The sequence below is a fragment of the Engraulis encrasicolus genome, chromosome 14, assembly GCF_034702125.1.
Source record: "Engraulis encrasicolus isolate BLACKSEA-1 chromosome 14, IST_EnEncr_1.0, whole genome shotgun sequence".
Lineage (NCBI taxonomy): Eukaryota > Metazoa > Chordata > Actinopteri > Clupeiformes > Engraulidae > Engraulis > Engraulis encrasicolus.
The window spans coordinates 44,262,454-44,286,271 of NC_085870.1; the positions used below are offsets into that span (position 1 = coordinate 44,262,454).

The 23,818-nt window shown below is 44.9% G+C and overlaps 1 protein-coding gene across 1 annotated transcript; it reads right to left on the bottom strand.

The window, feature by feature from the left end:
• Positions 1 to 4,613: 4,613 nt before the first annotated feature.
• Positions 4,614 to 23,818, bottom strand: LOC134462692 (nuclear receptor subfamily 1 group D member 1-like). Its single transcript, XM_063215837.1, has 8 exons — positions 22,984 to 23,818; positions 14,255 to 14,671; positions 13,816 to 13,904; positions 13,270 to 13,414; positions 8,220 to 8,878; positions 7,872 to 8,057; positions 7,421 to 7,631; positions 4,614 to 6,792 (listed from the first exon to the last, which is right to left on the bottom strand). The coding sequence occupies exons 1-8, from the start codon at positions 23,015 to 23,017 to the stop codon at positions 6,596 to 6,598; spliced, it is 1,938 nt and encodes a 645-aa protein (XP_063071907.1). The 5' UTR covers positions 23,018 to 23,818; the 3' UTR covers positions 4,614 to 6,595.

Sequence of the window (23,818 nt, forward strand, 5' to 3'; positions counted from 1 at the left end):
ATGTGGGACGTCTTGCTAGGATTATGCCATTTTAAAATCCCTCTATCAAGGCCTTAAGGGACTGTCAGTAAATTTATCTTGGGGTAGTTGCTAAATCATTTGTTTGGAATGCCCCAAGGCAGTGCACAGTAGGCCTACTAAAATTATGTTTTCATTTACTCAATGGATCCGAGGAGAGGCTTAATTGACCAAGATAGGCAAATCTGGCTGAGTGCAGGCTACTCTATGTCATTTTGCTGTTTTTCTATCATCTTCAGACAGCTAGTCCCATGCCCGCCCAAGAAGTGCCAGTGATGTATTACTCTGGCTCCGCCTTGGCTAATTCAGCATCCAAGGTGATCCATCTTTGGTAGATATAAGCATATCCGATATTTGTCAGAACATCTTTTTTTTTTTGTCCTGCTCCAGATTCCCCAGTTTTCCTTTTTCATAATTCCCAGGCAGTGGCATGCTCCCAAATATCCAGTGTGTTAGGATATACACTACAGGCCAAAAGTGTGGACTCACCTTCTCATTTAGGCATTCTCTTTATTTTCTTAGATTTTCAGTGTGTATTTTCATGGAGGGCATCAAAACTGTGCATGAACACATGTAGAATTATGGGCTCACCAAAAACATAATTCTAGCTGTTGTCCAACAGCAATGTCAGCTGTCTATCCACCGGATGTCAACACGGCACAATTGATGGCCCCACATATTTCAATAAGCTTATTTTTTGTCTATTTTCAAGTAAAAATGCCCAGTCAGTCATGTCAATCTTAATTGAATGTTAAAGTCCTCCAATGACTCACTAGAATTGTAGAACTAGAGTTTTGATACCTAAAACCTAGTTTTAAACACTTGCCAATACAAGCATTTTACAGACATTTTCTTGATCTGACATTGAGTCACAGCCAGTTACTTTGAGAGGTCAAACCTGTGTTGGAGGGAATCTGTGGCACGGTTTTTCACTTTTACTTTTAGTTTTTGTACCACTATGTTTGACCAAGTGATCCATTATCAGATCAATAAAATGTGTCTTGTATTGCCTGTATCAATTAAGATTGATTTGACTGACTGGGTGTTTTCACTTGAAAATAGACAGAAAAATAAGCTTGTTGAAACGTGTGAAGCCCTCAGGTTTGCTGCGTTGACGTCACTGTTTGGCATTTTTTTTATATTTTTAAAATATATATATTTATTTTTTTGAATATTTTCATTTGTTTGTTAAGCACATAATTAAACATGTGTTCATGCACAATTTTACTGCCCTCCCTGAACAGTCCACACTTTTGGCCTGTACTACTGTATATGATATACTGTAGAATATGGAATGTAGAATATAGAATATTTTGTATTTACCATTGTAATTAGTGAGCAGTCCTTAAGATAGCACTCAAGCACTCAAAAAGCTGCATGTATCCCAAACACACACATCCACATACCCAAATACATGAAAATTTCTAACCTCACACACCCACTCACACATATCACAGCCATGCACATCCACATTCATGCTTAGCGTGGCTTTGTCTGACAAAAAAAAACGGGACATTTCAAAGTCAATCAGCCTTTTTGCCTGTACATAATGGCATCCTTCTTTCAATGTTCAGAGAAGAATATTTATTTCCCATACAGACCATTAACATCCAGGACAATTAAGGAAAACTGGCATAGGTGGCAACACTATTCATGTTGTATGTATAAAACTATACTTTGGTATAATTAAGTGCACTGTTGGGTAAAAGCTTTTTTTCAGTCCGTTTGTCTGTTTATGGACCCAGATGGCAATAAATCAAACCGCTCATGTTGGTCTCAGTGAAGCTCTGCAGACCTGGTCTGTGGCCTTGTTTGTCTCATGAGTGTTCAGACTTGGCTGCAGACCACAAGCTCAAACTTTCAATTGTTGATCCCATGACGTTTCAACATTGTCCTCCCTGTTTCTGCAGTAGAGCCTATTTTCTATCTCTTCAGTGTCCAAAACAGTACAGTTCATCTTTCATTCAGATGTTTCAGTTGTCTCTGTCCTGGGCCTGTCCAAAACTGTCATTGGCCCCTGATTGCTGCAGTTACAGTGACGGAAAAAATACTGCCTGTTACTGGAGTGAAATTGTTTTGATGTTGTGATGAAAACTACTACCAGCAGAGGGTGCTGCTCTTTACTGTAGTGAAATTATTTTGATGTTGTGATGACAAATGTACAACCAGCAGAGGGTGCTCTAACATCAGCATTTAGAGACGCGTGACAGGGTAGTGCGCCATGGGTCCAAGAGTTGAAAACCGACTCCAGCTCTGTGGCTCTGTTTGGCAGTGAATAATTAATTGGAAAAGGGCTTGGCCGGAGCAGCTGACTGCACATCCACTATTAAAACCAGAGAGCCATCTGACCACAAAGGCCTTCATTGATCAGAGAGGTCTCTAGCATCATACTCTGCCAGGTTGCTCAGTGGAAACCAAACAATGGACTATGGTGAATAATAATGAAGATTTCCGAGAAGTTGTTAACATGTTATTCAGCTGTCCTGACAGTCTCACCCATAAACCCTGTCCAGGGTGCGGGCCTTTCTGTACTTTATGGACAGAAGGAAACATTCACACTCTGTTATAAATCCATGACAAACATGTATCGAGGGATAATAAAACAATATGGGGGAGTGATTGCTGGAAGTTGTGGCCAGGATCTAGGCGTGTTGACATTGTCGAGCAATCTCACAATAAATAACTTACTACTTCTGTTCAAATATTTACCAGAGTCGTGAACTGAGGCAGCCCTACTGTTCATTCATCGAACACACACACACACACACACACACACACACACACACACACACACACACACACACACACACACACACACACACACACACACACACGTGTACACGTGTACACGTGTGCTACAATATGAAAGACAATGGACATGATTCAGTATGTTAGGGAGAACTTAAAGTTTGTCCTGGTCTGGCACGACTCTGATGAGTCACACAGTGAAGGAAAGACCGCACCTCAGTGTGTGGAAATCCTTGGTGAATAAAGTTTCCCCTGTTCTCGCAATGATTAACCTATTACAGATTGAGATATTGACATATATCAATTATTATACTGATATCATTGTTGGGAACACACAGATTATTTTCATTAATTAATGAGGCGATGCTGATTAATGAGTCAGTAGGCTAAATATTCTTTGTTGACTCTGTAGAAACAATACAGAACAGAGAATAATAGTGACAGCCATCTATGGTCATTGTAAATGTTCTGCGATAATACATGCATGCCCTAAAATTCTGCATTGTGTGAAGAGGATTTGTAATATAGATGTCCATATGGTGCTGACAACATAATGCTTGGGTGGATAAAGTATAGCCTACTCACACACAGGCACATGAACTCTCAAACCTCACACACACCTCCATATGCGCACACACAGGAATTCACATGTGCATGCATGCCCTGCCCGCATGCACGCACACACATACTGTATGTGCACGTGCCCCTTGCGCATGCTCTCTCTCTCTCTCTCTCTCTCTCTCTCTCTCTCTCTCTCTCTCTCTCTCTCTCTCTCTCTCTCTCTCTCTCTCTCTCTCTCATACACACACACTACTTAATCTCCACCTGCCATTACAGGAATGTCTTATATTTGTCAACTGTCACTCAGTTCTCATTTTACTTTTTATTAATTAATATATATTTTTTCATCGGCTCCTTTGGACAGCAAGAGAGTGAGACAGAAAATGAGTGGTCAAGAGATTTCCTCAGGCCGGACTCAGACCCAGGTCCTCAGATGGGCTGCCACCGTAGTCCACTGAGCCACATCACCCAGTTTACTTTTCTCATCATCGATAAATGTAACCTCTGTCATCACTTCCTCCACCAGAAGAATCACGATCAGGGAAGCCGACAGGGGAGGCAAAGGGGTCAGTTGTCCCGGGCCCAGGGAGAGAGGGCGCCCAAAATTGAGTCCTCATTACATTTTATGTACTGGATCAGGGGCCCTTTCAAATGACTTTGCCCTGGGCCCACCAAAAGCTGTCAGAGGCCCTAATCATGATTATGAGAAGGGCTGTGAGATGAGCAGTGCATGTCACTGAACAACCTCTGGTTGTCTTTTTTTCTCTTTCAAGAGAACAAGAGGCGTCGCCATTCTGCAGTAGAGGAAAATCGGCCACTGATGCTCTTTTTATTTTAACTTTCTGTGGTCTAATTCTGGATTCTGCCTATGGTGATGGATAAAAATGGTGGGATACACACACACACACACACACACACACACACACACACACACACACATCTCGTGAAACGGGGACACTCCATCGATCACCTCAACAACCGAGTGTTCCCCTTATCGTGGTGCTGCAATGTCCCATATGTAATGTCCTGATGTCTTATGAATGCCATGGTATACCATACTGCTGCTGCTGTTGCTAGGCTACCGACTAGTCTCCATCCGTGGCATTTGCCTGCCTGCCCCATGCTCCGCACAGCATGTTTTGCAATGTTAATTAAACACTTAGAGAAGTAGAATCAACATAGTGGGTGTTAAATTCAACACTGCAAACATGTACAGATGCTATGGGTTTGGAGTGACACAGAAGCACCAAGACAGAAGAGCAATTGAGACAGACATAATGTTAACGTGATGGATAATCTCATTTTTAATATAATTTCTACGGAAGAAGAGTAAACAGAGAACATTTACAAAATATACACAATTGGGTTGTTTGTTGTTTGTTTTTTTTCAGGGGCGTGTTATTGGCTGTCAGTGTGTGTGTGTGTGTGTGTGTGTGTGTAAAATTACGTGTTCACCAATTATCCCAACCCCATATCACCCCTTTCTCTATCAGGCAGAAAAAACACTTTTCTGCCCACATTAAAAAGCCCTTTATTTTCCTCTGCTCTGCAAATGAATTGCAGAGCTAAACAACTCTTCTTATGTCTCTCTGTTTCTCGGAGTGGTATTTAGGTCCACAATTTTACAATATATACAACATTAACAAGAACAGTAAACCCCAGAGGAATGGCAATACATCCCTCCTCCATTGGTATAGACAAACGTTGCTCATGGCTCCCAAATTTAACCACAGAAAAAGATGACTGACGTTTCTCATATAAAGCATTTACTCACATATTTATTATATATTCATATAATTTAATCATATTTTCAAAGGCTGTGAAGATATTATATTGTGTGCCCATTACAAAACTGCTTTCGTAAAACGGTTTCAATGCATGGTTTCATGGTGATAACGTGGAATAATAAGCAATTGGTTATCTGAAGGAGCCTCGGACGGGCTGTAAACTGCATTGGGAAGAAAATGGTCGACTGCAAGTGTGTTTGGTACAATCGTTGGAGGAATTCATTAGAGCATTGGTGCATGAAGAGCGTGTGGATCCCGAGGGCTTGTGTGTAATACATACAGTACCTTTGAGATACTACCTTGGTGGATAAAGGTGTGTGTGTGCGTGTGTGTGAGTGTGTGTATGTGTGTGTGTGTGTGTGTGTGTGTGTGTGTGCGTGTGTGAGAGAGAGGGGGGGTTGCTGTTAAAGAAACAGAAGGATAAATGTCTTGCCTATCGCAGTTTTTTGCATGGTGCCTATGCATACTGTATGTGCCATGAAAATCATACAAACAGGAAGGATGAAACAAGTCATTGAGGTGAGGGTCTGATATAAACACACTGCATCGTATGTGTTCGGAACTGTTTGGACAATCAGTCATTTGCAGCATGGAGAGAGGTCTTCATTGCCTCGTTCCAAACTATAATATACATCCCCTTTAAAAAAAAAAAGAGGAACCATTTCTATACCCCAGCCCGCCAAAAAAATAGATTCTGATAATATACGCATTGCACATTGACGATATATTTCAGTCATCTTCTTTCGCTCATTTACACACTGAACAAAATGTCTCATTAAACTGAAACAGTACAAGTAAAAAGACAGCCAAGGGCAACAGAAGCGCTCTGCTGTCTTTTGTCTCGCATTCACGCCCCTCTTTCTATCTCTCTAAGTATGCATTTATAAAAATAGATACATCAGTCTCTTTCCTCTCCCAAAGTCCCTCCATCCATCCCATGTGTTAGAATATGCATGAGAAGACTGTCTCTTCATGTCCGTCAATGTGGTTGATGCCCAGGGCCATCCTTGGCTCATATCGAGTGTCTCTGTGTGTGGAGTGATATAAGGTGCTTGTGAAGGCGTTTTCTCTGAAGAATGCCCCTGTTTTGTTTTTTTTCAATGAAGTTCCACAAGTCCATCGCTATTGTTCATATCAAAGGTGTCCAGTCACTGTTCTGTACAGTCATCGTTGTGAGTGGGATCGCAAAAATGTACAACCACTCAAAATGTTCGATGAGAAGATGCTGCTACAGCCTATATAAAGAGTTCAACTCAACACGAGTTTGGAAGGGCAAGTTTTAGCACCTGCATGGACCAGCCTTGGTTCCCCAAAGCCTCCAAACCTCAAGTCCTTCTTGAGGACTTCGGTTAGCTTATGTGTGTTCCTTTGTGTGTGTTCAGGGTGTAATTGGTCCGTATTGTGCTCAAGGTCATTGTGTGTGTGTGTGTATGAGGAGTTGGTAGATCTTGTTGGTAGATCTACTGGCGTCAGTGGCTAGTTTAAGAGTCAATGCGGAAGGCCAGAAGCTTGTCGGAGTGCAGCGTGTTGAGCGTGCGCAGGTCGGGCAGCCGGAGGAGGAGCTTGGAGAAGATTGAGCTGTCGTCGGGGCGACGGCGGGTGACGAGCGCCCGCAGAGCACCAATTAGGCCCTCCTGCAGCTGTTCCACCGCCATCATGTCCGCGATGCCCGCACGATCTGCCAGAACACACACAGGAAGGATACCGTTAGGTTTACAGTGGGTAAGGTGTAACTGCACATTGGTGTCACAATTTTAGCCATCTGTGCTAACACTTATTACATAGATTTTTGACAATAAAATACACGTTTGTTATTATTAGTCTAGGACGTGTCTGAGATTGTGTTCCATTTATTGTCATTCTTCCAAGTGCATTTCCACTTTCCACACTTCCACATAGCTATTGTATTCTCTAATATGACCAATCTGTCGGACATACAGAAATATGAATTAGATTAGATGAGAGTCAACTATATTGTTATTGGACTGGGCTTTTGGTTGAGTTTAAAAGTCGCTCCTCGTAGAAGAGGCTTCATCTGTTCTGGATATCAGGTCCTTGTTGGATGAGGAGTTAAATATATTTTCAAATCAAAGAAGAATTCAAGTCCAGCTGCTTACAGCCTGCTTAATTTCCTTCCTAAATTCCTTAATTTCCTCCGGGATTAATAAATGTTACTCTACTCTGCTTTAGCGAATGTCTGAATGAGCATTCTCACAGACATGAGAGGCTGTATATAATATAATATAATATAATATAATATAATATAATATAATATAATATAATATAATATAATATAATATAATTACCTGCAGACAGCAGTACAACGGCCATAAAGAGTGCCATCTCGTCCGGCTCCAGGCCCATGGAGGAGAGCTTCTCGCTGAACTCGAACATAGATCCGAGCAGAGATCCCATGCCCATGGCGCGCAGGGACGCCAGAGGGTACGTCTGCCCGTTCAGGAAGGTCACCGTTTGCTCCTTGGCGTTGAACAGCGAGCTGAAGCGCACCATCAGAACCTGACAGAGCAGAAATGAACAAGACCGTTAGGAATGTCATCACGGATGAAAAGAAGCTAAATCTGCTGACTGTGACCAGTTTAATAGACACACACACACACACACACATGCGCACGCACACACACACACACACACACACACACACACACACACACACACACACACACACACACACACACACACACACACACACACACACACACACACACACACTATTATTATACACACATTATAACCTACCTGGAAAGTGCCTGCTTTCAGCAGCATGACCTGGTCGTGTTGGCTGAGAGCCTGGAAGCCTGGTATGCTCTTGGCAAACTCGACCACCTCCTTGACAGCGGGAGTGAAGCACTGGGAGAAGGCCTCCCACACCTGCTGACTGGAGCGGCCCGCCGGGGACACGGGGCTAGCGTTCAGGGGACAAGCCTGGAAGAGGGGCACACAAGAAGTGTCAAAGGTGAGGGGGCATTGTGGGAAATGTATTTTTTTGCTGGTTTCAGTTATTTTTGGTATTCCCCTGCTATGCAGACATGCATGCACATAATCCCCCCCCACACACACACAAACACACCGAGCACACACACTTACCAGCACTTTGGCTCCTCCTCCCAATCGGAACGGACAGGTAGTGGCCCCCTGTGTCTGTGCCTCCCCATTGGTCGTGGTGGTGGTGGGGCGGCTGTTTTGATTGGTCAGGTAGTTGTGAGAGACGGGACACTGTGATTGTGACTGGCCCTGATTGGATGACTCTTGGTGGCTATTGTAGCGGCTGTTGTCAAGCATGCCGTTGCTATCCCGGTGAGTGACAGGGCAGCGAGCCGGGGAAGGGGCCTGGTGGTGGTGGTAGCTAGTGGACGTCGTTGTGGGTTGTTGGCAATGGAAGCTCTGCTGCTGTTGTTGGTGGGAGTGGGGGTGGTTACTGTCCTGTGATTGGCTGTTGCCATGGAACCTCGCTGGACTGGCGTTGATGCTGTTGTTCAGGTTGTTGTTGTTGTTATTGTGGTTGATGATGGGCTTGACATCGGGTTTCTCCTCGAAGATGTTGCGGTACGCCTGCGAGATGGCGCCGATGGCCTCCTCCGGCGATTGGCTCTCGGCCGGGCTGGGCGGGTTCTCGGCAGGTGGGGGGGAGCTGTCAATCTCCATGCAGGAGGGCGGGGAGGCCTCGTTCAGGCTGTTCATGTAGCTCTGCATCTCGTCCAACAGCCTCTGCTTCTCCCGCTTAGGAATGCGGCCGAAACGCACAGCTGAGGAGGGACAAAAGATATGGGAGAAAGCACACAGGTATTAGATGACAGAGCGGAAGAGAGAGAGAGAGATAAGATAGAGAGAGAGAGTGTGTGTTTGTGTGAGAGAGAGATAAAGAAAGAGAGAGAGTTTGTGTGTGTGTGTGTGTGTGTGTGTGTGTGTGTGTGTGTGTGTGTGTGTGTGAGAGAGAGAGAGAGAGATAGGAACACTTTTGTGAGTAAATCAATGACTGTATAAAGAAGATTCTGGCTGACCCACATTATTCAATCAATACAGGCTCGTCTTGCCCAACACTGTGGACTATGAATCAACCAGAATGCCAGACCGTTGAGCAAATCAGTTCTCCGCTTTCTTAATCTTTTCCATTCCGCTAGCTAGCCCTTCTCTGGCACTAACCGGATCGTTAAACAACAACTTCGAATGATTTGCTCCTCACATCGATTTGGAGCATCTTGACAGCTCCTCCTGGTGCACCAATGTCATAAACATCCACTTCCAGGAGGGCCATAACCAACAGAAGATGATTCAATACTTCGGGAGCTTTGGCCCACGAGACTCTGAAACTAAGGCGATCAATGTAAGGGGGGAAAAAGAGAGAGAGAGAGAGAGTTCTTCTCTGGAAGTCTGAGAGAATGTAATCAGGGAGGAAGTAGGTCAGGCGGATCCAGCAGGCAGCACGAGTGACTCCGGAGCCTTGGCTCGGCTCGACTCGAGACTGACTTGGCTTTTGCCTGGCGGGCTTTAGGAGGGGGCAGAGTGCTGAAAGCCATAGACATATACGGTATTAACACCCATATATATACACATATACTATATGCATATATATATAGTACATAAGCTATAAATATATACATACACTGTATATGTCTATGGTGAACATCCTCTCTTGTCTGTGTGTGAAAGCCATAGACATACATGTACTACACATATATACATAGGCTATATACAGTATGTGTATGGTGAAAGCCCTTTCTGGTCTGCTCCCTCCCTCCCCCTCTCCTTCCACCTCCTCGTTCTCATTGTTCTGTTTCTCTACCCCCTAGATATACAGTATGCACATCCTACATACATACTCTTTATACAGTATGTCTATGCCTGCAAGCCAAATTCAACTCCCCTCACATCACACTCATCTCTTTCTCTTTCTCTTTCTCTTTCTCTCTCTCTCTCTCTCTCTCTCCACTATCAGCCTCTGCCTCTCTCATCTCATCTCTTACCTTCCTACCCTTCCCCCTACAATCCTCGATGTCGATGGGTAGAGCTATTTATAGCTCCGAGCTTTTGGGGTGTTTCACACGCACGTGCACACACACACACATACACATCCTCCATCACCTTACACCACAGGGGTGTATGTACATTTTATATACACACACACACACAGGCACATCCCCCCCCCCCACACACACACACACACTCACTCACACTGCATACATAACTAGAGATATCCCCCCTCAGATAGCCCTATCCTTTTTTGTTTGCTTCCCTGCATAGATCTTCTCCTTTCTCTCTCTCTCTCTCTCTCTCTAACTCTCTCCTCTCTCTCTCTCTCTCTCTCTCTCTCTCTCTCTCTCTCTCTCTCTCTCTCTCTCTCCCACCTCCTCCTCCTCCTCCTCCTCCCTCGTCTCTGAAACTGGGTCAGTGGGTGAGGCGGTGTGGTGTGGAGGTGGTGTGATGTCAGTGTGCAGAGCCGAGTGGCGCGGAGGCTGGCTGAGTGACTGACTGAGTGACAGGATGAGGGATGGACTGACTGCTCTGCTGAGACGGGGGAAAGGGTTAAAAGGAGAGTGCCGGGGAGGGAAAAGGAGAGATAATGAGGGGTTGAGGGAGAAAGGTAGAGGGGTGGAAGACAGGGCAATCGGAGGTGACGCTTTTTTTTCTCTATTCTTTTTTTTCTCTCTTTCAGAGGGCTTCGTATTCGTTTCTGCACTGCTCCATGGTTAGTGTCAGCCCCAGAACAGATACCTTCTGGCGTTGGCTGCCCAGAGAGAGGGACAACCTAGGCCATTAACCAGGTGTCACAGACTGCAGCAGAGTTACATTTTGTTACATGGAACTCGGCAGGTACTGGCTGCCATTTTAATGATGGGCACCGGTTATAAATAAACATTAAGGTCCAGGTATGTGTGGATTAGACTGTTACCACTGGTTTGTATTCGAATATATGGAATTTAAAGCAGCCTATTACATACTTTATAGTAGGGGTTATATACAGTACAGTTCTGGTCAAGAGAAGTCCACACACTTGAAGTCAGCACACCTGAAATTGTTCTGTTACATTAACTGGGACTTGAATCACACTTTGTTAGTGATTATAAACATTGATGCCATATTCCCTGGTAATGCTCAACCGCATCCTCCAGGAGCTGTGCAATGTTTGGGTTAACATTCTCATTTTCATTTCTGCTGTGCTGTGTGAGGACCAAATACATGACCTCAATGGTGTTTGCTGCATTCCTCTATACATCATCACTTCTCATGGCTGCCAATGACGCAGTGCCGTATAATCATAATACGGAACGGAAGCTTCCAGAATAGCTTTGTGCAAAAAATGAAAGGCACATTCCAGCACAAATAGAACAGGGTGAAGAGAAACAGGGCCACATGTATTGCGCGACGGAGAGAAAAAAAATGATGAATGACATTGTCCGACGCTTTTTCTTGCCGCTTTTATAGGTCACCCAAATATGTGTGCTGGCTTCTGGAAGGAAAATATGATTTATTATCACCTAGTTTGCGCCAATCCCTGGAGACTTATTGTGTCCTAGAGGGACACTGCAGATGTAGCGAAGCTCTATGCGCGCTGAGCTAGAAAGGATGGCAGCATCGTGCGGCAGTACTCATAGGCTATTAATGGTTAACACGGCAGCACAGATTTGTATCGGAAATCAGCTTTTTACTGTATCACAGTTGAGACAGGAACTGGGAGGGTATTTTAATTAATTGGCTGATGCATGGTGGAACACTAGAGAGAGAGAGAGAGAGAGAGAGAGAGAGAGAGAGAGAGAGAGAGAGAGAGAGAGAGAAAGCTGGAGGGTAGAGAGGGAGAGGGAGAGAGATTGAAAGAGAGAGAGGAGAGAGAGGAGAGAGGGAGGGAAGAGAGAGATAGAGTGTGTGTTTAAGTGAAAGGCGAGGGCTGGATGATCAGGTGCCCAGTGTCCCCATTTCCCAAAATAAACCGTGTTTCACTGCAGTTTTCAATGTGAATGATGACTTGTGGGACTTCCAGGCTCCTACTGCAATAAATCACTGTCTATTGGCAAGCGGAGAGAGAGGAACGACTGAGGGGGTGGTGGGCGGAGGGTGGAAGGTGGAGGGTGGTGGTGTGGGTGTAGGAGCGAGAGAACAGAGGAGTGGGGAGGAAGGAAAATAGAATGGGTACAAGAAGAGACAATATGAGAGAAAAAAGATAAGGGGGGAGCAGAGAGATGGGGAGAGAGAGAGAGAGAGAGAGAGAGAGAGAGAGAGAGAGAGAGAGAGAGAGAGAGAGAGAGAGAGAGAGAGAGAGAGAGAGAGAGAGGATGAGGAGAAAACAGACTGGAGAGGATGGTGGAGTGAAGAAAAGAGGAACTGTGGAGGCTTGTTGTGAATCAGGTCACTAGATGACAAAAGATTCCTCTCCCTGTGTCCTGGTTTAGCTGCTGCTACCCATAGTCACCTGCGCTGTGTCCTTCCTCAGCATCTGAGGAACTGTCTTACGAAGACTATCCAAAGCGCGACTATGAAAAAAAAGGCCTCTGACCTCTACGTATAAATATTATAAAGTTATGAATGCAGTGAAATTCATAACGCTTTCATAACGTAGCTGCACTGCAGTACCATCGTGCTTCCTGTGCTCTCTCTGCGCTGCTTAAAAGCACAGCAAGGAGGGCAGTGGACGATTTCCAGCTAATCCATTTGGACCACTTTGCGAGAACAAACAAACACAGACAACAACGATACTGATGCTACCAAACGCAATCAAACTGAAATCCATCTGACACTGATGTATGAGTCGGTAATTGTTGATGGTATTTTCCCCGGCTAATGCTTAAGTCCGCGGAGATCGACTGTCAGCCAAATTCAATAGAGCAACAATGTCGCAGGAAATGGAAACCACCGTCTGGATCAGAGTAGGACTGCTTGGGAAACACAACACGATCCTGAAGTCACCAAGGATGGTGGCGTATGTGGAATGATGTGTAGTGTAATATGATTTTTCTATGTCAGTATACCTTACCGTGTTAATCCAACACAAAGGCAGTCTAATTTGACACTGACTATACTCTCTGTGCATTTCATTAACTCTGCAACACTGTGTGTGTGTGAGTGTGTGTGTGTGTGTGTGTGTGCGTGTGTGTGTGTGTGTGTGTGTAGGTGTAGGTGTGTAGGTGTGTGTGCTTGCTCTCACCATCTCTGGACATGCCTACAGACAGGCACTTCTTGAAGCGGCAGTGCTGGCAGCGGTTGCGGTTCATGCGCATGATCAGGCAGTTCTCGTTTTTCACACACATCTTGTAGTGGATGTTCTGCTGGATGCTGCGCCGGAAAAACCCCTGCGGCAGGCAAACACAGAGAGCAAATATTGCTTAGATAGGAGCGAGAAAGAAAAAGATGGACAGGCAGAGAGAGAGAGAGAGAGAGAGAGAGAGAGAGAGAGAGAGAGAAAGAAAGAAAGAAAGAAAGAAAGAAAGAAAGAAAGAAAGAGAACATAGAGAGAGAGAGAGAGAGAGAGAGAGAGAGAGAGAGAGAGAGAGAGAGAGAGAGAGAGAGAGAGAGAGAGAAAGATGTAATGCTTTGGAAATATGACTTGGTATTGCCAGAGAGAGAGAGAGAAAGAGGCAGAGAGAGAGAGAGAGACAGATAGAACATGTGCAATGTTTGTTTTGTATATCTGGCAATGGTTGAGTGTGTGTCTTGCACTTGTGCTCTTTTGCTGTCTGCCTTTTCTCCTTACCTTGCAGCCTTCACATGCATGGACACCGTAGTGAAATCCTGATGCAATGTCACCACACACTTTACAGAGGAGCACCATTCCTCCAGTTTCTAGCAAAGACAAAACAAAAAGGAGAGAGAGAGAGATAGATAGACAAGAGTTATTTTCCCGGCTGAGCTCCTGACGATGGCCTAAATAATTCGTTTTAATTATATTTTTCAAAGTCCTTTTCATAGAAAAGTCAAAGTAGTGACAACACAATGGACCCAATTCCAGAACAGAACCAACAGATGGGAACTGTTCAATAAATCTCTGTCCTAATCAATTACTGATTCCAGTGTGGTAGAATGGCTTTGACTTTTTTTTAATGAATTCCATGTTGCAAACTCCCAGCACCTGGTTATTTGAAGAAGTTTGCCACTGGAATTCTTCTTTGGAATTTTACAAGATTCCCACTTACTTGTAAAAGTTCCAGTGAAGCCACATGGTCTCTTGGCGACCATTGGGTGAGAGTAGGACCCCTGACCTCCGGAGGCCATGGTTGGGGTCACTGCCGCGGCAACAGAGGCGCCATTGACCTCTGGGAACTGGAAAACAAGCCTGGCATTGGAAGGGGTGGCTGAGCTGCCCATGTTGGGGCCACCGGTGCTGCCAGTGCCAGCGTTGTGGGAGCCATTGTTGTTGTGGTTGGAAGATCCAGTGCCACAGCCCACTCCAGCCCTCTGCTTCAGGGGCCCGATCTCAGTGAAGGAGAAGTCCTCTGGGGAGGATGGCTGGGACTGGGAGGAGGGTGACTGGGTCTGGTACCCACTGGAGGGGCTGCCAGGGCTGGGACTGGCACTGCCAGTAGATCCCGCATAGAGAATTACACTTCCACCTGAGAGAGAGGGACACAGAGAAAATGGGGGAAGACCAGAGGTTATTATTCAGGTCCGAGGGGGACATATACAGTAAAGAGTGGCTTGACTGTGGAAGATTTGTGGCAAATGGAATCAGCTGATTTAGTTGATACCCGAAACAGACAGGCTTACAGTACATAGCGTTGGAATAAAGCTACTGAAGTAGCTAGGTGGAAGGGCCAGTAGATTGTTAGTACTTCAAGACATATTATAATATAAGGTTACTCCAATAACAATGACATTGATCATTGTGTGTTATGAGGACCCTCAATCAGTGTAGGGCCCTGGGAGGTGTCCTGACTTGCCATCCCCCTGGGCTGACCTTGTGACCCCAATTTCATGGATCCATGACCTTCTAGAGTAGAAACTCTATCTGACCTGTGATCAAATGGAAGAGGTGTTTTTTATATAAACTACATCTTAGCAACAGTGATAATAACAAAGGATAATAGGTGCAGCAGATAGGCCTATATCATCTTTACCAATATTGAGATTTAATACAAAACATTGCTCAAAAGTGGGGCAAGGATGTGGAGGGTTCTTTCACAAATAGGGCCTACAGTACATAGCCTCCTCTAGTGTGTGTTTGAACATCCAACAGAGCAGACTGGAGGACTGGACATGTATAACTACATTGTGAACCAGCAGTTCATTGTCATGCACGTGCAATTATGACTGTGCTGTCCACACAGACGTGGCTGAGAGGGCTGGGTGCACTGCACACGTGACAAACATAAACATAGTGATAAACCAAGGGCATTATGGTATGCCCCTGCTTGAACTACAACACTCACAGCACATCTGTGAGTGGGAGTGACTAATCCAGCCCCTTTCTACTGAGCAGGCTATGGTGTTTGCCTTCAAATTTCCTGTTGTGTCAAATCAAGTAATGTGACCTTGACGGGTAGAGTATCATATTAGGGGGTTTCACATGCATACCATCATGAATAGGATATGTGGGTGGCAGTCTAGACTGGGTAATGGCTGAGTTTATACTCTGCTGATGTGTGCTTCTAAGACACTACATTTCTAATCTTCAAGGGTAACCTACTGTCTGAACAAACTGGCATACAGACACACATGAGGACATTACGGTTTTCTATGTTGCCACTGTCCTACTATTGTAACAGGTTCTTGCCTTTCAGTCCCACCTATTTTACTACTGCAAGAACAAACTGTTCAAAAACAACTTGGAAACTTGGAATCTCGGAAATCCCTTATTATTACACGCATCCCATGTGTTTACTCGCCTCATTCCCGCCCCTTTTTTCTCTTCCCCCTCCTCTCCCCTCTGTGCCCGCGCGCCTCTCTGATCTGCTCATGTGTTGTGTGAGAGCAGAGCGACAGGCTCACGTGTACGCGGAGCCGAGCCAGCTGCCGCCTCGATTACTCTGCTCTGTGAGCCCCCGCTTCCCCTGGCGGCGCGCCTAGAACTCGCTCCAAAACTGCCAGCCACCTGACCGCCGCCTCACATGGACTCCTAACACAGTTAACGCCCCAGCTCACAAGGCGCTTTCCGCAGTCCCGTGTAGACAACAGCCGCAGTATTTTAAAAAACGCGCGCGCGCACACACACCCACGCCCACACACACACACACACATGCAGCCCGCTTTGCTGATCACGTTTGAAAAAGGGCTTTTAAAAAAGCATCCGGAGGGGGGAGTCGGATACCGTGTGTTGAGTGTATGTGTATACACTTTGGCATTCGGACTGAGTCACCGGAAACTGAGTGGGCGAGCAAGAACGTGAGCGGTCACGTTTACTCAACATACGTTTTTGTTTTGTCTCGTTTGTAACCCTACTCTATAAACGGCAGGCAAAAGTTATAAAAATGTGACTGGCTACTCATTGACAACCTCTCACTCTGCTACTATGCCATTTAAAAATGAAAAGATTTGGGCAATATTGTATGTATACTACTTTTAGCATTTTAAGGTGTGTAGTGCAGACATAGTTATTACATAGTTATTTGGCTCTTATCATTGGCATAGGCAACACATTTGTAGGACCACCAGCAACATTACATTTGATTTAAGATTAGATTGGGCCAGTTTTGTTTACACTCAGTGGTCTCTCTCTCTCTCTCTCTCTCTCTCTCTCTCTCTCTCTCTCTCTCTCTCTCTCTCTCTCTCTCTCTCTCTGCGCCATGCATGTGTGTCTAGAATGTATGGCCCATGTGAGCGAGTGTGTGTGTCTCGTGTGTGCATGTGTGCAGGACCTTGACAATGCTCTCATGCTGAAAGCAACAGTGGGCGTCTGTCTGAGTGCCTATGCTGTGTGTGTCTGCCTGCCCCTCACAGACACGTGCGCTGATCCCTGTTAAGCTGAAGTGTGTTTGTAATTCTTCAGGCAGCACGTGTCAGTGACTGCAGTGCATTTTGGGTCACTCATCATGTTAGCGTGTGGCAAGTCTGACATGTATTTCTCTCTACACTGCACTGAACTACACTGCACTGCTGGTGTGCTGCTGCACTGCGCTCTCTCTCTCTCTCTCTCTCTCTCTCGACTCACATCTCCCATCCATACCTTCCCCCAACCTGCAAATACATACAAAGACATGGGCTTTCATTACACTCGTGCACACACACACACACCACCACCATCTTCCTCATATACACATCACTTCGTCTGAGTCAAACAGTCCTTAAGCTCCTCGCACAGTAGCCTTACAGAGTCTTGATGAAGACCCTTGTCCTGCCTCTGAGGCTACAAGGCTGTTCCTGGAAGCACATCATGACAGAAGACCATTTACTCTCTTTCTTGCTTTCCCCTCTTTTTCCTCCACGCCCATGTGAAAGAAAATATTACCAATAACAAGTCTTTCTACAGCTCCACAAAGGGGGAGGGTAGTATTGATCTTTTACCCTTTATTGAATTCTGGGTTGTAGCAGCCTTATAATCAATCTCGCAGGCCTGTTTCTTAATAACCCATTAAAGGGAGGTGGCTGTTACAGTCCTCTCTTGTTTATTGTCGCTCTCGGGGGGAGGCGCACAGCATATTAGGGCCCTTTATTACAATATCACACTTCAAACGTATACGTATATTTGCTGACATACAGATACTGATCTCCCACGTTGTATGTTATTAACCTGCTCCATGTGCAAATTCCCTGTCAGCAACATTTGTGTGAATTTTATTGGACCTATCCCCTCTTGGTCAGGAATCAATAAATACACCATTATTATTACGATAAAGAAAGACCAAGCCATTGGCATTCTGGCCTATGCAACTACTAGTGAATTTCAGACATAAACGGCAATATTACACTGCTATATTACACTGGCTCAATTAATTAAATGGATTGAAGCCATTGTAGCTTTTTGGTGCAGATGGGATCACCAATAGCAAGTCAGTGTTAGCAGAAAAAAACTCAACATCATACTACCATTGCTATGACATTGCCAAGAGTCTTAAGCAAGTTAGAAGACTGATAGAAGAAGATTTTGGCCACAACAAGCCAGTAGAGGCTCTGCATGAGAGGGTTAATTGCTTGTGGTTTGTAATGTAAAGCCCCAATTATCACTACCACTTCAGCACCATGGCCAGCGCCACAAAAGGGTCTCGCATATAGGAAGGAACCTGGGGGCATGACATGAACTTCTCGGCATAGCTTAGCTATAGCATAGCTTCCTTCATGAATAGATATCCCTACCCAAACTGAGAAGTAAGACAAAAATATATATACCGTACTTGCCAAAGTGCCTACTGAGGATGGAATTATAATTATAACTAACTACATCTCAGTTTTACCAACATTTGGCCGGTTGGCAGGTGCCAATGTCAAGTCCTGATGTGAACCACTGTCTACAGATCTGGAATCAGAAGAACCTATAGCTACCACTTCAACTGCAGCACCCCTAAACCATGTACGTCAGACCAGCCAGTCATGTGAAATTCTTGGCACATGGGTGGCTGCAGTGTGCATGAACCGTTTGTCACTCTTCTATCTTTATCAGTTGACAACATTGAGGCAGTCAGTCATGCACTGGTCACCACCTTCATGGTTCGCGCGTGCTGTGCTGTCAGCACAGTTGCTTGAAAGCAACAGTGGAACGGAACGTGAATGGGTGGGTAATCTCAATGTTTCTGAAAATACCAGTCGTTAACACAGTCACAGTTTCCAACAATTCCCCACAAAATGCCATAAATGTTTTCAATAGAAACATTTTCTATATCCAAACACACTTTGGCTGTTTGGCTGAATGGCTGACGGCACACAATGGTCTCTTGCTGTGAATGTCGTGATTGTTGATATTTTGTGTGTGTGTGTGTGTGTGTGTGTGTGTGTCTGTATGGATGAGTTCTTCTGCCTTCTACTCTCTAGTCAGGCAAAGATTGGGGTCAGTTGGTGGCAGCAGTCAGCAGAAAAGGCTGTGTGTATGTGTGTGTGTGTGTATGTGTGTGCGCGTGCGTGCGTGCAACATGCGTGGCTCATGGCTGGCTCGAGTCTACCCGTGCAAACTCTAATCTGACAATGACCAGAGGGCAGTCTGACAACGTGAGCGCTCCCCCTGCTCCTCAGTGTCTTCTCCCCCCTCCACTATAAACAACCCCCACGTCAACCTTACACACACACACACACACACACACACACACACACACACACACACACACACACACACACACACACACACACACACACACACACACACACACACACACACACAATTAAAGTATACATATTGTCACAGTATTGGAAGGCCAGGTAGAAAAATCTGAATCAGTTCCCAAGTCACCTTGTTCTATATTCACTGCAGTGGATTATGTTCATCATTCATCTTCCATTATTCGTTATTGTATATTTAGCCAATCACAATATTCGCAGTGCAGGTGCATGCCAGTGTATCATGTCGATGTTTGCCACAGAGCTATGTTGACCGCATTAAAAATCAAAACTCAGTGGTAATGGGTTCAAGCACAATTTCACCCTTGAATGGACAAATCAATAAATATGATATCAAAATTACACATCCCTTTGAATAAACAAGTGCCATTCTATACACTACAGCTAGGCAGGCTACTGAGCTTATTGTGGGAACGCACCAAGAAAGATAACTTAAGAGATACGAGTGTGGCTCTGTGTCAGTCTGGTCATCTGATTTCAATTAAAATTCATGGGCTGCTTAAGTCCAATTTGTGTGACGACTCCCATTCCATAGACCAAACGACCGGTATCTAGGCTAAAATTGATTCAATAGCCTAGATCAAAGGTGCATCCTAATGTGAGGCAGGCTATTCTTTTCCTCCTCAAGGATGCTGAAGAATGCCAATGTCGTTTGGCAGAAGCGTAGGCTACACAATGAAACTGGAAATGTAGGTCAGGGGCACTTTGTCTTGAAGTATTACGCTTGAACAACCAACTGCTGTAGTAGCCTATTAAATGAGACATCTACCATGGTGTAATTAAGATCATCATGCATCTTTGTCATTTCCTGACACCCCTTGGTCTTTAATTTGTACATCACGACTTCACGCCTGAATTTTCATCGTGTGGGTGGTGCATTTCATTATCTTAACACCATTAATGTGTGATTAAGGATACACTTGCGTTTTCGTTTGCCTGCTTGACAACTTTAAACGTCAATAGATAAAATGGTTGGCGCTTGTGCAGTGGCGCACGGAAGACTTGACTTCGGTGAAATGAACAAGATATTTTTGATTGAGCTCTGACGACGTTATATTCTCTTCCTATTTGCTTTTCATGTTCTTCATACATGAGTTCCGAATGCAGCCGCGGAAAAGTTCGCTATCTAAGATAAACTGTCATCTCTTGGCTGTAGAGAAGGAATCGCGTAATTCGACTCTATAAAACCCATGACCTACTGACCAATCTCCTGCCGCTGGCTGAATCAACACCCGTCTCCCCAGAATACCAACGAGGGAGAGAGAATGAGCAATAGAAACGGGGAGGGCGAATAGAGGGGGTGTGTGCATGGGAAATCACGCGCGGCACGTGGCTCTTGGAGCTTATCCACGTGAGGGAGACTCGAGACGGCAAAGAAGATGGGCAGTCGGGAGGAGCGCTCAGAATTTCGTGCCCAGTGTTATCGGGTCTGTTGCCATGCGAAAACAGTCCCTAGGCACAGCGGAAACCGGGAGGATGGACGAAAATAGAAAATGGGTATGCACGTGTGAACTTCTCCCTGGCCATGTTTATGTCTTCCCCCTTACTGCAGTTCTACCACCCTGCTTGCCTTGTTTCCCCCCAGCATCTCACTCCTCTTGAAGCTGTAATGGTGTGAGGATCTCAGATATAATGTCACATCTTGAAACATGTAGGTCAGGCATTGGCACTTTGGCCAAGAGTTTGGGGTCACCAACGTTTGGCTTGTGGGCCACCTATATTTGTCATAGTGACCAGTGCCACACATGTGATAGACCATGGGTACCAGACGTGGGGCACTGTCTTCTGTCTCTGAATGTGCCTTCATTTAAGAGTGTCTTTCAGAGATGTATGTACTTTCTCCTTATATTAGGCTAGTTCATGGTCAAGACTGTCATGTTGAGTCTGGGTGTTTGAATGCAATCTGAGTGACTAATTGCATTCGCAGGTAGGCCTAAGGACTAGGGAGTTGGGAAAGAAATGAACTGTAGCCTACTTTAGTTCACAGATCGTTATTGTAAGACTATAGGCCCTACATTAAGTAGTAGCCTGTGTAGCAAACGTACTGACTATGTAGACTACACAGTGTGTAGACTGCCTTTATCCCTGCGCATAGGCTAAAATTTACTGCAGTTTTTGACCTATACTATTTCAAAATATTATGGGGTAACCTCGTGCCACCAACCATTTTGATGAGATGCACGAGTGTAATAGATATGGGGCAAAGGCTTGGTATCTATGTGTTATCTGGATGTGCCAAGTCATTTTCTTCAATGAGCATGACAACAACAATGTGTGTTAACCTACAATTGAACTAATAGGCATACTTCAAACCAGACAGTTTCCTGCACGTTGGAGTAGGCTGTACAGTCATTGACATTGGCTTGCCACACGTGTCGGGGGGTCTAACCCTGACATAGTTTATGATAGTAGACTATGGAACAAAAAGTCACCGGTCTAGGAACGTGACTTTGTGTACTTTGTGTCAGAGTGTGTCGAGGTCGCGCCCAAGGAAACACCTTTACAGTAAAAAAAAAATAATTAAAAAAATAGTGCTTCTGCCCGCCCCCCACCAAACCCGTCCCACATCCTCCTTGTCACACCCCACGGGCTAATTCTGAAAATACGTCCTATAACATAGTAGCCTAATTCACAACATTTCCGCGTTTTTTTCCCAGGACACATCCCCTAACTTATACAGACTTGAAGAAACAATGTCGCATCGCCATGGTAAAGCGCACCAACTCTGAGGTAATGGTCTGCCCTTTTAAAGCGTGCAGGACATGGTTAAACTTTACCCTCGCAGTGCTTAGCAAGAACACGAGCAGGGAGGAGTGGTGAAGTACGCCTACAGTTTACACGTGAGATTGTTTATGAGCACTAAAGCAGGAAGTTGCTAGAACAGTCGCAGGCTCGCTGCAAACAGCGCAAAGATATTACAAGCGGTACCCGATGAGCAACTGTGTTATTAACATGTAATTCACAGCATCCTCAAAATAAAACGAAACAAACAGTTTGAAATCTTCAAGAGACCCAATCATTGTAATGTGATCATAACAGGCTAAGTAATTTCGGTCATATGGTTACAGTAGCTTTCCTCCCGAGTTGTGTGTCACAGTCCGAGTAGGATATCGTGTCCTCCGATAACCCCTCGCCAGAGGTAGCGAACAAGCGGTGTAGACTATCACGAAGCTGCATTGTAACAATTCTATTCCCCAGAAAATGTAGCCTAACTATTTCCGTTATACATGTGTTGTGCTACATTTTGAAATAAACTCATAGGGCCAAATGGGAGAAGGTCATATGCTACTTGTCACTGTCAAACATTATCTTCCGCGTAGCCTCGCATTGCATTCTCCTTATGGCAGGGCACTTGGAGGATAATGCTACTTACCACCACAATTATAATGCCACTGTTAACAAAACGTAGGTATTAGGCCTAACTAGATATCCTTAATAACAACAGTTAAACTGTATAAGTAGGCCCCTAGTTAAGGTATGAAACACGTTAACAAGTCCATATAGGCTACCCAACTATTAAACATGCAGATGCAATGTTACCAGTGTCTGACAAGCGACATCAAACCTGTTTAAAACGGACATTATTCAAATTTCAGATTAATTGACTGTTATTATTGCATAGTAGTTTAAATAGGAATATACGCTTGCCAATAATGAAACTCACCAGGGCTGTGATCCATTGCAGGGCTGAGATCCATTGTAGAGGCGATTCCTTGACTTGTTCGAAAATTAGGGTAAGTGACACAACGTTTGTTGTCCCTCTGTATCAATAAAAGCTGGCGTCAGGTTAGGCATGGGCGCTATACCCTCGGAAAAAAGTAACAGGGTCCAAAGAAACTAAAGCCAGTGAACTCTGTGGCATAGGGTTTGTGCCAACCGCACGAGAGTGAAGAACAAGTTAAACCGCAACTGAACACAAATCGGAGAAAACGGCGTAATTGTTAAAGATCCTCAAGTGAGGTGGGAGGTATGACAGAAAGTCTTCAATATGTGCTCCAATTGATACCTAACTTAGCTGAGGTGTCCTGAACAGGATGTGCAGGTACGAAAGAGTTGGGTATTCTGATGGGCAAGAGAACGCGATCCGAAGAATTGCAGTACAGGTGCCAGTGCTGTCAAGACGCAAATGTGAAAGTAGTTTAGCAGGCGCACACCCATTAATAGATGCTCAGACACGCCAGCACGTTTTCAGGTGTTTTAGAAATGTGACTGCCTCTGCCCTCGTTTTTTTCTCTCCCTCCCTCCCTCTTTTACTCTTTAGCTCTCAGTCGCACTACTCTTGTCCTTTCAACCTCTATTGTTTTTGTTTTTGTATGCCAGGGATTACACTCGCACACACCCTCTCAGCCTTTCTGTCACGCTTCCCCTAGCAAGTATTGCGTCCACCTTTTTTTCACTTCCCAAGCTCTCGCTTTATTCGCGCTCACGTTTTCATTGGCGGACTGTTAGCGTGAAAAGAGGCGAGGCAGTTGGGGCTGGTTTGACATTGGAATGTTTCG